Source organism: Panthera tigris, chromosome E1, assembly GCF_018350195.1.
Source record: "Panthera tigris isolate Pti1 chromosome E1, P.tigris_Pti1_mat1.1, whole genome shotgun sequence".
In the NCBI taxonomy this organism is placed as follows: Eukaryota; Metazoa; Chordata; class Mammalia; order Carnivora; family Felidae; genus Panthera; species Panthera tigris.
This window is the reverse complement of record NC_056673.1, coordinates 57,906,505-57,922,770: the sequence shown is the minus strand read 5'-3', so window position 1 is coordinate 57,922,770 and position 16,266 is coordinate 57,906,505. Positions and strand designations below refer to the sequence as shown.

Genomic DNA, 16,266 nt, shown 5'->3' with positions numbered 1-16,266 from the left:
TGGGCCAAGGCCTCCTGCGTGGCTCCCCTACTGGCCCACTCCCCCAATATCAACGTAGAGGAGGCTGGGTAGGAGCAAAGGTGACAGAGGGAGCTACCGGCGGCCCCGGGGCCTCCTCCCTCCCCACTCTGCATGGATGTGGGCCATCCAGACCCTGTCCTCCTTCTTGGGGGCATGGTCAGAGGGCAGCCTCGCCTGGCTGTTGATGTTCTACAGCACGTAGCAGACCGAGCGCTCTTGGCGATGGAACATGTGAAAGATCACTCTGTTGACATCAGCAGCCAGGTTCTAATCTACTCCTATCCTCAGTACCTTCCTCCTCTGAGGCCTCAGTTTCCTGAGTTGGAAGACAGCACCTGGAAGGCTGGTCAAGGCTGCAAAGAGGAACAGAGAGGCAATCAGGCGGCAGTCAGATGGCTGGAGCCGGTGACGTGGAGATGGAGGTTGGGAGGGGGGCGGCTGCTGGGCCCGCATGAGAGTCATTCGATGTGGGGTGGCTCTCAGTAACAGCCAGCACATGCACCAGATTTTAGAGACCAGGTCAGCCATTCAGAGCAATCCGTTAGGAAGGAGGTTCAATCACCATCCTGCGGGTGCGGAGGGCGTGGTGGGACCGCGAGGCGGCTGGGCTGCTGAGTCTGAGATCTGCTGGTGCCCTCTGCCCCCACTCCAACCTTTCAGAGAGGTACTTGCGCTGCCCATCTGCTAAAAACCCTCCAGAAGCTCCAAACTCACTCAAAATAAAAGGTGCGTCCCCTCCCCTCCCAGCCCCTCTGACAGCAAATGGGTCCTAGCTGGCCCCTTTTCCCTCACTGCCCCCTCCTTCACTGGCTCAGGGGTCTTTCCACCCACTGCCCATGGGACTTTTGCCTGTTCTGTGGGTTTCTGAATGCCCTGCTCCTAGGACAGTGTCCCTCTGTAGATGCTCCAGTGAGCACTGTTGATGGAAGGGAGGAAGGAAGACCAGGTCTCTTATTTCCACCGTGGGGCAGCTGGTGTGGCCCTGCTCCCCTCTTGCACGGCCATCGAACCTACCTCTGGGAGCCTCATCACCCTCACCTACACCTGACTGCTCAGGTGTACGTCTTGCCTAAAAGACAGGGCGCCCCTAGGTTGTCTGTTTCATAAACTGACAAATCGATTTTGGATTCTGTGAATTTCAGCAGCATTTTGGTTGTGCCTGTCACAATGAAAGGATGGGGGGGGGGGAAATGTTACAGTTTTCTGAATTCCCGACTAGAGATCGGACACCATCTCAAAACGACACAATTCTATTTTATGCGAACAAAAGCTGGAAAAGTGACTTTGGGTTTGTCAGGGTGCTAAAAATAACCACTCTGCCTATTTATCTTTGCTCCCGGTTGTGTGCTGCAAAGCGCACACAAACAGAAACCATTTTCTCCCAGCCTTCCAGTATTTTCCAGTTTCCTATTGAAAGTCAGCATCACACAGTTGCGTGAGCAATTACGCCCGAACTGTGCCCTTTTCCTGCACTTACAGCCCTCCTAGATAACACACGCCCTGCGGGCAGGAGGGAGGTCCTGTGTATAACACCACCAGCAACCGCAGAGGGGCTCGGGGGCAGCCTCAGTGACAGACAGGTACACAGGGACCCTGGTGGCCACAGTTGGCATCCCATCTGCGCCTCCAAGATCCCGGCCTTTCCTGGAACACAGAACTGTTTTGGGAAAAGTCCTTCAGCCCCACATTTGTGGGCTAAGGGAGGAAACTGTGAGCTGAGCCCAGCAAACGCTTTCCATCCAATCCTACCGCGTCCTGAACTCCAAGGCCCACCCCCCACTGGCTCTTGTTGGCTGGTCAAAAATATGGCCAGTTTATATAAAATCCTGTTTTGTTCATAGTAACCACTCCCCCTCCCCCTCCATCTGAACTGGTCAACCGCCCTGAAAATTCTAAGACCTGCATTTGAGACAGGAATCTTCACTAAGCTTCCTGAGGCCACCTACCAAGGGGGGCATGGGCAGGGGGCGGCGGGGAATGACCCCTGCTCTGAAGCGCACACATCCCTTTGGCTCAATCCCTAGCCGAGGGACCCCAGGGGTGGAAGGGAATCAGGCAGCGTACGCCTCCAAGCCGGAGGGGCAGGGGCAGTCGGCGGGCGCCTGGTGCCGTTGAAGGGTGGGCTGCGAGTCCCAAGTGCTGAGTCAGGGCCCCGTGGGCGCTGCCCGCCCCGCGGCTGCCACCCCAACCTCGGGCGATCTCGGGGGGCGCCGGGGGGAGGGGGGCTGCGGGGCGCGGCCGGGGGCCAGGTGCGCAGCTGCGGGCGGGGGTGGGGGCCAGACGTGCCCGCCGGTCCGGGCACAACAAAGCCGAGTTTGGGGGAGGGCGGGGAGGCGCGGGAGGCGCGCGGGGAGGGGGCGGCCCGGAGCTGCCGGAGCCGCATTGGCCGCCCGCCACCGGGGGGCGGAGCCGGCTCGCCTCGGAGCGCAATAAAAGGCCGGCTCGGCCCGCGCCCGCAGCGCACGCATCCATAGAAGGCAGTGGAAGCCGCCGGCGCCGGGTCGCGCGCTCGCTCGCCCGCCCGCCCGCCCGCCTCGCCGCCCCCACCCGTCTCCTCGCCGCCGCGTGAGCCGCGCCCCACGCCCCGCGCGCCCCCCTCTCCGGCCCGCGACAAAGACCCGGGAAAGTTTGCGCGGGCGAGCGCGGGCCAGGTGCGGAGGGCGCGCCCGCGGAGCGCAGCGAGCCCCGCGCGGCCCCGGCGCGCCCAGAGGCCAGCGCCCGCAGAGCCGGCGGAGGCGGCCGAGCCCCGCGCCCCGCGCCCCGCGCCCCCGCCCGCCATGGGCTCCGCGGCCCGCAGCCTGCGGCTCGCGCTGGGCCTGCTGCTGCTGCTGGGGACGCTGCTGCGCCGGGCCGACGCCTGCAGCTGCTCCCCGGTGCACCCGCAACAGGCGTTTTGCAATGCAGACGTAGGTAAGGACGGCGACCCCGCCCCGGCCCGGTGCCCGCCTCCCCGAGGGTCCGCGGGCGCCCCGCCCGCCCGCAGCCGGCCGAGGGGCCCACGCCCCGGACCCTGGCCCTCGGGCCTTCTCGAATCCTGCAAGTGGACGCCAAAATCGCACTTTTTTTTTTTCCCACCCCCTTCCGTCTCCCTTTCTTTGCTTCTCCGCCGAGATGCTTCTCAACCTCAAAATTCCACCGAAATTCCGCTGCAGCTCCAGCCCCAGAGAAGGGAGCCAGGGAACGGATCGGGTTTTGGCAGGCGGAGGGCCCTGGGATGCCAGCGCGGGGGGCGGGGAGAGTGGGGGGACACAGCGTGGGACGGGGAGAGTTCCGGCGCCCGGGGGGCTGGAGGCCTGGGGACCCCGGGAGAAACTTGCACAGATAACATGGAGCTGGCCTTCTGCGGCCTGGAGCTGAGTGCCAAAGGGCTTCTCTGCCTGGGCCCCTCCCTCCAGCCTCGTTTGGGGGTTCGCAGGATTAAACTGGGGCAGAGTGGAAGCTTCCCTCCTCTGGCCGGCTTCCCTGCGCTCAGAGGGGCAGCCCTGAGAGGCGGCTAGAGCCCCAAAGGCAGCTCCTTAATCTGCACCCTGCCCAGGGGGCACCCAACCCAGGGCCGTGGGGGGGGGGGGGGGAGACAGGGAGGAGGGTCCTTGAGTGGTTTGCACCCGGTGAGTGCTTTTTCAGGACATGCACAAGAACGAGGCTGTGTGGGGCAAGTGGGGTTGTGTGACTGTTTAGAATCCTCAAGAAAATATCTGTTAACCCCAGGACTCCTTACCCCCCCCCCCCCCCAGTGGTGGGAGCAGGCAGGGGAGGGAGGAGAAGCCAGATACTAGGTGTGATCCACGCAGGGGCTGGGACAAGTGGGGAGAAGCCAGCAGAAATGGGAGGAACCAGCTGGGCCCCAGAGGTTTCCATGCAGGCCTCCAACTGCCCTGGTGAGGGTCAGCCAGGTTCTCCTGGGCCAAGTTCAGTTGAGCCGGAAGGACAGATGCCCAGCAGGTGGGCCACTGCAGCCCCCTATCCCGCGCCCCCCTCACCACCCCCAGGCTTTTCAACAGGTTTATGTTCTGCTCCTGAGTCTCAGCCAGCCAAGCATCCGGTTGCCAGGCCACATGTGGTGGGGCTGGCCGCCCTCACCTGTGCAGACAGAGCCAGGGTCTGTGGGTTTCTTCTGTTGTCAGCCATGCCCTTCTCATCCCCCCCCCCACACCCCCATGGCTGCTGGCCACACCCCAGTTGGCCCTCTGAGCTGTTGCCAGCCCAGGAAGTGTTCGTGGGTTCTTATCTGTGGGCCTCACATGGCTCTGGCCACCTGGGCGTGGGACGTGGTCCATGCTTACGGACTAGTTTTCCATAAAACCCGAGTTGGGGGGAGGTAAGGTCGGCTCCCCGATTTGGCTTTGGTGCTCAGCAGGATTTGAGGGCGATGCACATCGGCCTCCTTCTGGGGTGTCTGCTGGGAGCCCCGGCCTGGCCAGGCCCCTTTGCTAAGAGCGAGGCCATACTTCTGACCATCAGGCCGTGGGGCAGGGTGGTCCCAAGGCCCAGAAGGAACCGAGTCTTGCAAGGTGCTTGGACTTGGTTCGCAGGCACCAAGCAGGAAGGGCTGGCCCTGGAGACCACCTCACACTCTTTGGCCCTGGAGGGAGAATTCCTGGCCTCGTCCTGGCCCAGTAAGCTGAGGCAGCAAAGGGTCGGGGTCGAGGGGCTTCTCGCTTTGTGGTTCCTCTCTCGTCCGCCTGGATCTCCTGGCATTTATGTCCCAATTCTCCAAAGCAGAAGCATCGGAGATCCTAGACTTTTAACCCCGTCTCAGCTCGGAGGCCAGTCGGGGTACCGACACCAGACTTGCATTGCGACGCCCAGTTCGTTAGATTCCCGTGGCTGCTGTAGCGAATCACCAGAAACTGGGGGGTGAAGGGGGGGGCGCTTAAAACAAGAGGAATTGCTTCTCTCACAGTGTAGGGGCCCAAAGCCCCAGATCAAGGTGTGGGTAGGATTGGCTCCTTCCGGGGGCCCCGAGGGGGAATTCGCTCTAGGTCTCTCTCGCAGCTTGCTCTGGCTGCTGGTGCTCCTTAGCTTGTGGACGCGTCCCTCCAGCCTGCGCTCTGTCTTTACGTGGGTCCGTCTGTGCGCGCGTCTGTCCAAATCTCTCTCTCCGTAGAAAGACCCCGATCACTGAGTTTAGGGCCCACTTGAATCCAGCATGACATCATCTTAACGTGATCACATCTGCAGAGACCCTATTTCCAAATAAGGTCACGTACGCAGGTTCTGGGTGGACCTGAATTTTAGGGGGGAAGCTCGTCACACACCGGCTGCCCCGGTCGGCCCCTCTGTGTTCGATCTCCTTGGGATACAGAGCCGCGACACCCCAGGGTGGCCGTGGAATAAACCTCACGGTGAAGGCCATGGCCCTTCTGTGTCTGCTTCTCTTTTAAGTCCTGCTTGTATTCCCCACTCTGGCCCAGAACCGAGTTGCCTGGGGCTCTTTTAGAGGCCACTCAAGGCTGGGTCCCTTTGTAAATACAGAGGGCCTGGCCTGGACCTCAGCTCTTGTGGTTTCAAAAGCTCCACAGGTGATTCCGTGCCACCACAGCCAGCTGTGGCCGCGACCCAGGGGCCCGTGAAGGGTGATGGCCTCACGCACGCTGGGGTTACTAAACGCTGACCTTGAATGTGCTGTGCTGGCTCCTTTAATTGTCGGCTGGACGCAGGCTCGTTAACTGGCTTGGTGTCTACGAGAGGCAGTTGGCTTAAGAAATAGTCTGATCTCTGTCTGCCTGCCTGTGTAAGGATTTCTGGGAGCTTGTAGGACCGGAACTGTGCTCAGGAAAAGGAGCTCATGATGAGGTTGTGAAATTTACGATGAAGGGAGCAGTAGGTAAGACCTGGGTCCCTCCTGGAAGGCCTTGTTCCCCATCCTTTCCAGGCAAATGAGGACAAACGGGAAACGTTTCCTGTCTCAGCCCTGCTCCCATGTGTTGCTGGCCCGTCTCCTACCACCTAATGGAGTCCGTGGCCGTCTACCGCGAGCCTGCCCAGCCCCCAGCCCCCGGCACCTGGCCACAGACCAGCTTTGGGCCTTTTCTTCAAGCAGTACCACCAGGGAGGGAGCCTCCAGATACTGAGCCAGCTGAGACACTTGGCCAGTTTGGGAGTCCTGGGTCAGTCCAGGAGCTCCCTGGATCTGGCAAAGAAAATCTCACTTCTGGCTTGGGTGGCAGCACCCAAGGCCACGTGGCTCCAGAAGAGTGGCCCACGACGGTGTCTTTCTCAGGGTGCTCCCGTCTCCAGACCCTGCTCTCGGCAAACCCCCTGGCGATCTCCGGCAGAGCGGAGAAAGGCCCACCGCCAAGGTCGCTTGCCGGTTGCCGGGCCGAGTGGGCCAGACCGTGGCCACCTGCAGAAAACACACAGCGAGCATTCAGAAATGGCCGTGTCTTCGCTGGACGCACGTGTCCGGGAAGACCAGGGCAGATAAGACTCCCGTGAGTTGAATCAGGCCCTAAGTGCACGGGGGCCGGGTGGGGGTGGCTCTTTAAAACCGCCGTTGGCGACTCCTATGGAGTGCTTGCTCGCTTGGGGTTGTGTATACCCTTTCACAGCGGGCTGTGTTTCAACAAGCCGTTATGGCGTGGCCGGCTCCGCCCCACGGGAGGCATTGTCCCCCGCCTTAGGAGGGGACCTCCGGACACCAGTGCCAGGCGTTGTGGGAGTGCTGGGTGTGTCAGGGTGGGCAGAGCCCCGCAGTCCCCAACCCTGATGGCCACACTCCAGGTGCTTTGGGTAAATGATAAATCAAGTACCTGTGTGAGAGGGGAATGCATTTTTAGGATCTGGAAGTAGCGGGTTTTGAAGGGAGGGGGGCCACGGAGGGGACTGCAGCCCCTGGGCCCGGGTTTGGACAGTGTCCCTGGAAGGATGCATTCTCCCCAGGGAGTCCCTGGAACCTGGGCTGCTGGCATTTCCCGGGGTTGGGAGACAGAGGGTGAGGATGTGTCCGGGACACATGCGTGCAGGTCATGCCGGGCGTGGCCGGTGGGTGGAGGGAGCTCTCCCCACACCGTGGCCCCTGCCTGTGGGCTGAGGACTTGGTGTCCCGCTCGGTCCTCGGGAATTTGCGGTTGGGGCCTGTGGTCTGTGAGCGGCAGGTGGGCTGGGCCCCTGCCTCTCTTCTGTGCTGTCTCTGCTGGGTTGCCAGGCAGACCCCCGTGCCGGGTGCACGGTCCAGATCCAGTGGTAGCATCTGAGCGCATTGAGAACAAGGATGGGGACCCCTTCCCAGGCTTATGGGGTCGGCAGGGAGGGAGGGCGTGCAGCCACCCTAGGCCAGATGCAGAGCCACTGATCCGATGCCCGAGGCCTGCAGGTGTGGGTGAACCCCTCAGATTCCCAAGTGGCTAAGAGATATACCCGGAGGACCCTGGGAAACGCAGCAGGAGAGAGAAGGGCCTGGAGGAGACCAGAGAAGAAAGAACAGCGTGGTGGGCGGGGCCAGTGCTTCTCCCCTGCAACGGACGCTCCCTCACCCTTCCGCAAGCATGTGCACAAGGGACCAAGGGCAGGTGGCCCCATGACTAGGATGGTTTTTCTGGAAAGAGAAAAGCAGAGCTGAGGAGCCAAGGTGGGAGAGTGTGAGCCCCAAATCTGAGGACAGAGCTGGGGGACCATGCACCCAGGCGTGGTTAGGTGCCTCATCCATGGCGGCAGCGTGGGGGTGTGCTGAGCAAAGGGACCACCCACCCAGGGAACGGGGAGAGAGAGTTCCAGGTGCAGAGCAGGGGGGCGAGGGGCCAGATGACCCCTCTGTGGCGTATCACGTGCCATCTGTGTCCCTTCCCAGGGGCCCAAGGCAAGCCTTTGAGGATGTGCACCTGTGGATGACAGCAGGGGTGGCCCCGGGAGTTGGCTAGAAGGCAGATGTCTGAACTGGTCCCGAATTGGAGCCTTGTGGCTCGGGGCATGGGCACTGGTATTTTTTATTTGGAGTGTGCACCTGGGAGAGGGGCAGAGAGGGAGGGAGAGAGCGAATCCCAAGCAGGCTCCACACTGTCGGCACAGAGCCCCACGTAGCTCTTGATGTCTCCAACCGTGAGATCATGACCTGAGCCAAAATCAGGAGCCAGATGCTTAACTGACCGAGCCACCCAGGCCCCTCATGGGCATTGGTATTTATAAGACTGTCCAGGTGATTCTGGTACGTGCCAATGTTTGCACAGAGCAGTTGTCTCCAGTGTGGGCTACTCAGGACACTTTCGGTTTGAGAAAAGAATGTTCTCGGGGCTCCTGGGTGGCTCAGTCAGTTAGGCGTCTGGCTCTTGATTTCAGCTCGGGTCATCATCTCATGGCTTGTGAGTTCAAGCCCCGTGTCAGGCTCTGCACAGTCAGTGCAGGATTGACAGCTTGGGATCCTCTCTCTCTCTGCCCCTCCCCTGCTCATTCTCTCTCTCCCTCTCAAAATAAATAAACTAAAAAAAAAAAAAAAAAAAAGAATGTTCTAGATCTTTAGTATAGGCATTGACAGCTGTACTTGTACATAACTTTAAATGGGTAGATAGGTCTTGAGGCTGCTCGGCCAGACTTCCGTCTTGGCGCTAAAGGGTCTGAGCAGGTGTGGAGACAGAGGGCCATGGGGGTGTCCGGCCAGGGGTTAAGCAGGTAGATGAGATGCCTAGAGTTTGGGAGCAGAGGTGGCTGGGGGAGGCGGGGAAGGGGGACTTCCAGACCGAGCGATGGTCAGGAGCACCTGTGTCTCAGAGGGCAGGTAGGATGAAGTTGACTCCCCCATCCAGACCTGGGAGCTCCCAGGACCCACTCCCCCGGGCCCTTGAGGCCTGAACTGGCTGGAATCCTTCGGTGCCTCCGTCACTGCGTGGACGTGTGGCTCCAGGGAAAAGTGCACAGGACCCAGAGGAATCCTGTTTTGCAGCTGACTGACCAAATTGGATCCGCTGGGTCTGAATAGTACCCCAGGTTAGGCTTCTGGAGACCCCAGCAAGGCAGACTGCACAAGTGTTTACTCTAAGAATCACATTGAGGTGGAGTCTTTCTAAGGAAGGGCCCTATCCTGGGCCGTAGGGACATCTATCCAAAGATAGACTGGGGGGTGGTGGCGGGGGAGGGGGGGCGGGGGACACGGGTCTCGAGCCCTGAAACCGTAAGCAAAGCCGTGTGTCTGTGTGTGCGCACGCGTATGTGTGTGCGCGTGCCCGGATTTTCCGAGGCAGGGGCGGTGGCTTCCACCAGATTCTCAGAGGGCTCTGTGACCTCCAAGAGCCGGTTCGCTACCGTGGAAACAGCCATTGTATGGCCTGTAGGGGAGAGTGGAGAATGTGGGGAGAAGCGTCACTGGAACCGAAACGCGGGCAGCTCTGAGCCCGGGTGCGGCAGTGGAGACTGCAGGATTTTGTGGGCACCCCCCTCCCCCCAACTGTTAGACGTCAGGGTGGGGGAGGGGCACAAAGCTGCGGGCAGGAGAGCCGAGTTTTTTTTTAATGTTTTATTTATTTTTGAGACAGAGAGAGACAGAGCAGGAGCAGGGGAGGGGCAGAGAGACAGGGAGACACAGAACCGGAAGCAGGCTCCAGGCTCCGAGCTGTCCGCGCAGAGCCCGATGTGGGGCTCGAACTCACAAACCGCGAGATCATGACCTGAGCCGAAGTCGGACGCTTAATGGACTGAGCCACCCAGGCGCCCCGATTTTAAGGGGCCTGCAGTTCTCCAGGAGCCCGTGCCTGCAGTGGGGGAGGTCTCGGGAGACAGAAAGGCGGGTGTAGCAACTGGTGGGGCTGGTGGGGAGGGCAGGGGCGGGAAGGGCTCGTGGGGGCTCGTCTCTGGAGTTCGCCCTCAGTGCCCAGAGACCAGGTATCCCCTCACGTGCTCAGGGCTACCCTCCCCGTTTAGTTCTGCTGGGATACGGAGCCTGGGTCTACACGGGAAAGCCTCTGGCCGTGGCTCAGCAGATGGTGGAAAATCGGGGCGGGCGGGGGGGGGGGGGGCCCGGGAGGGAAGGGGAAGTAGAACACAGAGGGGAAGTCGAGTCAGCAGGAAACGAGGGAGCTGACTTCTATAACAAGCCTGTTAGGGAGGCCGCCGTGCAGCCCCGTGCCGGCGTCCAGAGGGGTGAGGTCCTGGGCCAGTGCCGTCTGCCTCAGTTTCTCCAGCTCCAAACAGATGGTAAATTACTTCCTGGCTAGGGTTGTGGGCGAGGATCACAAGAACGAGCAGGGACGCTGCTCACAGGAGGTTCTGGTGTGTGTGTGTTTTGGGGGGGGGGGGTGTTCGCGGTCTCCACGTGAGACCCTGTGCTGTGCACACCACCCCCACCGAACAGAGCAGAGGCCGTGGCGATCGATCGCACAGGGAAGGGAGCTGGGGAGACACAGGCCGGGTTCCCGGGCCGCCTGCGGGCAGCCAGGCAGGAAATCATCCTAAGTTTGGGAAGGGCACAGGACGGGGACCGTGACAATAACGGCTGTTGCCGAGTGCTTGGAGGTATGTCCGCGCGTTCCTGGTGTTAGCCCTGCCCGTTCAGTTGTTGTCCCCATTTTACAGAAGGTCACGGTGAGGCACGGCTGATGAGGTCACTTGCTCGGGGTCGTGCAGCGGGCAGGTAGCCGAGAAGATGGGAGGTGTTAATAGAGGAGCCCGACCTTCGGGATTCTGAGCCACGAGAGCTTGGCTGGGGCGGGAGGGTGGAGGGTGGAGGGTGAAAGACCTCTCGCTCAGAGGTGAGCCCGTCGACTGCAGATGAGCAGATAAATGAAGCTCTAACCTGACAGCAAAATATTCAGCTGTCATTTTCAGCGGTGTTACGGATTCATGTTTGTGACCTAGAAGAATCTTTAGGACGTATTTATTTTGTTTTTTTTGTTTTAATGTTTTTATTTATTTTTGAGACAGAGAGAGACAGAGCAGGAGCAGGGGAGGGGCAGAGAGAGAGGGAGACACAGAATCCGAAGCAGGCTCCGGGCTCCGAGCTGTCGGCACAGAGCCCGACGCGGGGCTCGAACCCACGAACTGTGAGATCAGACCTGAGCTTAAGTCGGACGTTTAACTGACTAAGCCACCCAGGCGCCCCAGGACGTGTTTATTTTAAAAGCCCAGTTGCACTGAGTGCTTTCAAATTTATTTTATTTTATTTATTTAGTTTTATTTATTTTATTCTTTAATTTTATCTTATCTTGTTTATTAGTTTTTAAATTTTATTTACATCCAAGTTAGTTAAACTGTTGTGTAATGGCTTCAGGAGTAGAAATCAGTGATTCATCACTTACATACAGCACCCGGTGCCCATCCCAACAGGTGCCCCCCCTTAATGCCCATCCCCCATTTAGCTCCTCCCCCCCCCCACCCAACTCCCCTCCAGCAGCCCTCAGTTTGTTCTCTGTATTTAAGAGTCTCTTACGGTGCGCCTCCCTCTCTCTTTTTGTCTTATGTTTCCTTCCTTTCCCCCATTTTTATTTTTTTAGGTTTATTTTCATTTATTTCGAGAGAGAGAGTGAGCAGGGGAGAGGCAGAGAGAGAGGGAGACTAAGCCCAAACAGGCTCCACGCCGTCAGCACAGAGCTGGGCTCGGACCCCGTGAATCGTGAGATCATGACGTGAGCCGAAATCATGGGTCAGACGCTTAACCAACTGAGCCACCCAGCACCCCTGCTTTCGCATTTTAAACATTCTCTCCCCCGGGGCGCCTGGGTGGCTGAGTCGGTGAAGCGTCCGACTTTGGCTCAGGTCGTGATCTCACAGTTTGTGGGTTCGAGCCCCGCATAGGGCCCTGTGTTGACAGCTGGGAGCCTGGAGCCTGCTTCGGATTCTCTGTCTCCCTTGCTCTCTGCCCCTCCCCCGCTTGCACTCTGTCTCTGTCTCTCTCTCTTTCTCTCAAAAATAAACATTAAAAAAGAGGAAAAAGAAATGGAAGGACAGAGTGAGGTTTCCTCGGGAGGGGAGAGGCGGAGGAGAGGCCCCCACGTGATCGGGTGAGGACGCTGAGCCTGGGGACACGTGCCGCCCCAGAGCCGCCTGACTTTGGAAGCGGTCACACTGAAGGGTTCGTGGCCCCTCAGAACACCCGTCATCCTTCATCCGCCTCGGAGACGGGCCGTGAGTTCCGTCGGCTTTACTGAGGTGCGGTTCCCGTACGGCTGTTCGTCTGTTCCAGGTGTATGAGTCTGGTTTTTAGTACGTTCGCGGGGGTGAGCGGCCGTCACCGCTGGCTGATTTCACAAGGGCCAGGGGACCCTGAGCTGGGTTCCCTTTGCGGTTTCTTAGCGGGTGGCGTGGGGTGGCCCTCAGCCTCCTCCCGCCGCTGGAGCCTGCTGTTCAAACCCGGGGTCCTGGGATGCAGCCCCGTGCGCCAGGAGTTCGAGGCCCACAGCGGCTTCTGAGCCGGGCAGCAGAGCTGAGCGGTGGGCAGTGTGGCACACAGAGCCCGGTCGGGGGCCGTTGGGCCCCGGCCGGACCCAAGCCGAGCCCTGGGCCGTCGTGAGGGCCGGCTGCACGTGTGGGCTTTCAGGTGCCGGCTCCCCTCTCCCCTGTTGGCCTGTGGGGTGTCATTCCCCGAACTGACCTCAAAGATACGGTGAATCCACCCCCCCTCCCCCTTCTGGGCTCGAGCCGGCGAGCACAGTGGCAGAGATGAGCTGCAGGGCAAAACCCCGGCTTTCTGCCGTGGAACGTTCCGTGGGCAGAGAGACCCCGAGGTCACATCGGCGTGTCCTTGGGGACAGGACCTGGCTTGGGGTGAGGCTTTCCTTGTCCCTTTCTGGTCTATACTCTGGAGATGTTGGTTGGGCCTTCCTGGCAGCCCCATGAGGGGCTGGGGGCACCTTCACAGAGCCGGTGAGGCACGAGACCGCAGCACCGGGCTTTGCCCTCACCCCTGTCGCTGTAATCGAAGGCGCTGGTTAGAAAGCAGTTCAACTGCTGATTCTTCACGAAGGGCGGGATGAGAAAGCGGACCGACACGTTAGAGAAAAAAGACAAAGCAGGAGGTATTGGGAGAAAGGCCAGCCAGAAGTGGTTCCGAATCCCAACCCCTGTGCCCGTCTGAGTCTCCATTTCCTCTTCCGTACGAGCAGGATTGAGCTTCTGGAGGCCGTGCCCTCGTAGACGCTGAGTAAGGCTCTGCGAAAGAGTGCGGTGCAGGGGGAGGGGGGCCTCGACGGCCGTCGGTCCCCCCACTGCACCCAGGATTCTGAGACCCAGCACGATGCTCCGTCCCGGAGCTCTTTAGGGAGAGGCCGCGGCTGGCGCGGGAAATAAACCCGCGTCGTTCCTGGCCAGCTCTGGCCGCTGAAGGCCAGCCGGGCTGTCCTGGGGCCAGCTCGCGGCAGCTGCCTTCCTCCCCCCGTCCGGATGGGGAGTTCGGGGCTCGAGGGTGGACTCACGGTGAGGCCACGTGTCAGGAGGACCGTGTGCTTGATCATCACACGAGATCGTAGCGCCAAGGAGAGATTGCGCCTTCGACCGTCTGCGGCTCCGCCTCTGTGGCTGGTCGCGCCCGGTGGCTGAGAGTTCACCGTGCCGCGTTGGCTGACCCTCCCCAGGCCACCGTGTCCTCCCCCAGGTCCCGTGAGGTGCACGAGAGCGGAAAGCAAGGACAGGAGTGAGAATAAAGCCAGGAGTGTGTTGCACGCAGAGGTGTGGGGCAGTGATACCGTCTGGGCCGTGTGTCTTGCGTGTTTACACGTGCCCAGCGGGATCTGGGCTCACGTCACCACCAGGCGCTGCGACGCCGAGGGAGATTACCTGACCCTTTGCCCAGGTCACAAGGCCACTGGGCGTCCCGGCCGCAGCCCCAGCCCGGAGTCCAGGGTGCTTTGGAGAGCTGGCGCTCCATTTGTCAGGGGCCGGGAGAGAGGGGACGTGGCATCACTTGTGGGCTTCGGGTCCGCGGAGAGGGTCCTGTTCCGTTCGGGGGAGAGTGCGCGTTTCAGGAGGATTGTGGCGGCCCCTGTGGCCGGTTGGCTTTGGGGGCACGTAAGGCGCCCTGCTTTTTGGGTACGGGGTTATTAGTTGGACGTGTGTACCCAGGTGCTCTCCAGGCTTCTGTCTACAGCTCTCCTAGCATTTAGCCTTCAATTTTTAAGTCTCTGGGAGGAAAGGACCAGCCTGGCATCTCAGGAGAGGGGGAGGGTTGTGCTAGAGCAGAGCCAGGATGCAGGCCGCCCAGTTGCGTACATCTTGTCCCCTCATCCAAGGTGGCTCCAGGACGGAGAAGGAAGGAACGAATCTGTAGCGGCCTTGGCTTTTTGTGCACCAGTTCTGGAAGGCAGGGATTGAAAACCCAGGGCTCGTCGCCCCCAATTGTACGTCTCTTAGATGAAGATACCAGCTGTCGAGGCCTTCCCAGCACAGAAGGGCCTCCCGTGTCCCTTCCTGGTCACGAGGCCTCGGTGAGGCCGGTGAGGCCGCTGTCCTCTCCTGTCTGGACGGGGACTGGTTGGATGACTCACCCAAGGTCACGCAGCTGAGGGCTCAGGCCAGGAATGCAAGGAGCCTGGTCCTGGCACGCGTCTCTAGAAATGGGACCGGATGTCACAGCTTTGGACTTCCCGTGGCTTGGTTCATCTGGCTGAGGGGCTTGCTGTCCTTGGAAGGGCTTGACTGTAGGATTCTGTCTTAACCCGAGCAGTTGAGAGGCTCGGAAGGGCATTTCGGCCTCGCCACTCGGGGGCTTTAAAAATCAGTCCCCCGTCTTATCAGGCAGCCCTGTATCTAGGCATTTTCTGAGGGAAGGAATTCAGCACACGTGCCAGCGTTCAGTCAGGATATTCATTTCCGTCTCGTTTGTCTTAGGGAAGCGTTAGAAACACCTACATACACAGCAGCAGGGGAGCAGTTAAATAAATCACAGCTTCTGATGCTCTGCGGGACCAAATGGTGTACAATTTTTTTTTTTTTTAACGCGGCGTGTTCAGATGGGGGTGGGAAATGAGACGTTCTCTTACAAGTGTGCGGTTCCTAATTTTTCTATGACGCGTGTGAATGACACGTGTCGTTTTCGAAGCTAAGGTTCGCGAAGGTGCGGGTTGGAACCGCGGAGCGCAGCAGTACGGACCTGGGCTTGAGCTGGCTGGTCCTACGCCAGTGGTGGGCCCAGAGAGGAAATGCCGTCGAGCAGGGCAGGTCAACGCAGAGCAGGGGAGCCGTTGCTGAGGTGGTGTTAGGAGGACCGGGGCTCGGGAGAAATGTCTTCGACGGTGGTGGCCATACCGGGACGTTCTGGAAGGCCGTCGGGGGCCCCCTAAGCTGTAACATTTGGACGCCCTGTTTATTCCACCCCCCACCCCCACCCCGAACTTGTCCGTTGCTGGAGGTGGGTACGGAAGACCATGCTGAAGGGGCTGGGGGGCTGGAGGGGTATTCACTGCAGCAGAAGTAGAACTCTCTGTACCCGCAGGACCAGGAAGAGGGACCCCAGCAGAAAGGGGGTGGAGGGGGCAGACTGTGGTTGAGAACTTCGGCGGGAGGTTCCGGCCCCAGACAAAGGCTTTTGTCCCCAAGATTCCCACGATTCAGCCAAGTTCCCGCTAGTAACCTTCTCCTCTCAAGAAACCAAGCCCCGGGGCGCGTGGGTGGCTCAATCGGTTAAGCGTCCACCTTCGGCTCGGGTCATGATCTCACGGTTCGTGAGTTCGAGCCCCGCGTCGGGCTCTATGCTGATAGCTTGGAACCTGGAGCCTGCTTCGGATTCTGTGTCTCCCTCTCTCTGCCCCTCCCCTGCTTGTGCTCTCTCTTTCTCTCTCTTCCTCAAACATAAACGACTAAAAAAAAAAAAAGGAAGAAACCAAGCCCCCAAATCAGTTGCTTTGACTTCTTAAGGCCAAAGTCATGTTCTCCAAACTAAATTTCTTGACTGTCAGATTGGCAGAGGGCGCCCCCCCACCCTTGAAACAAGGTCAAGCATGTCTGGTTTCTTATTTTGTGTGGGTGGGTGGCCACAGGGGGCCGGGGCCAGGAGCCCTTCCCCTCCTCGTCTGGTTAGCTCTGCTCAGCAGCGGCGTCCTGCAGGTCCCTGACTTGAGTGGGGACAGAGGCTCTCCGAGCGGGGGGGGGGGGGGGGGGCGGGGGGAAGGGGCGGCAGCATCTTGGGGATCCCCGACTTTGACTCGGGACAGCTCAGAAGAGCGACCCCCTGGCCCTCCTCACCAGCATGTGCTGCCGGGCCCCTCCTTAAACCCCAAAAGGGCACCCGCGCCCCGACCTTCATGATGTGCCTGTGTGTGTGCCGTCTGTCTGCTCGTCATGCCAGCCGCTTGAAGCAAATCTTCGTGATTGGTAGCCTCCCAACAGGTG

The 16,266-nt window shown here is 60.0% G+C and overlaps 1 protein-coding gene and 1 long non-coding RNA gene across 2 annotated transcripts in view; one reads left to right on the top strand and one right to left on the bottom strand.

Moving 5' to 3' along the window:
• The first annotated feature begins 2,782 nt into the window (after positions 1-2,782).
• The window catches only part of LOC102952846 (metalloproteinase inhibitor 2), a 48,055-nt gene continuing 34,571 nt past the window's right edge, over positions 2,783-16,266 (top strand). Inside the window, exon 1 of the mRNA XM_042967703.1 lies at positions 2,783-2,931. Coding sequence (XP_042823637.1) covers positions 2,799-2,931 — 133 coding nt within the window. The 5' untranslated portion in view covers positions 2,783-2,798. The remainder of the gene's footprint in view (positions 2,932-16,266) is intronic.
• Positions 12,093-16,263, bottom strand: LOC122233759. The gene is made up of 2 exons (XR_006211470.1): positions 16,175-16,263; positions 12,093-15,219 (listed from the first exon to the last, which is right to left on the bottom strand). It is a non-coding gene; the product is annotated as an uncharacterized LOC122233759 (long non-coding RNA).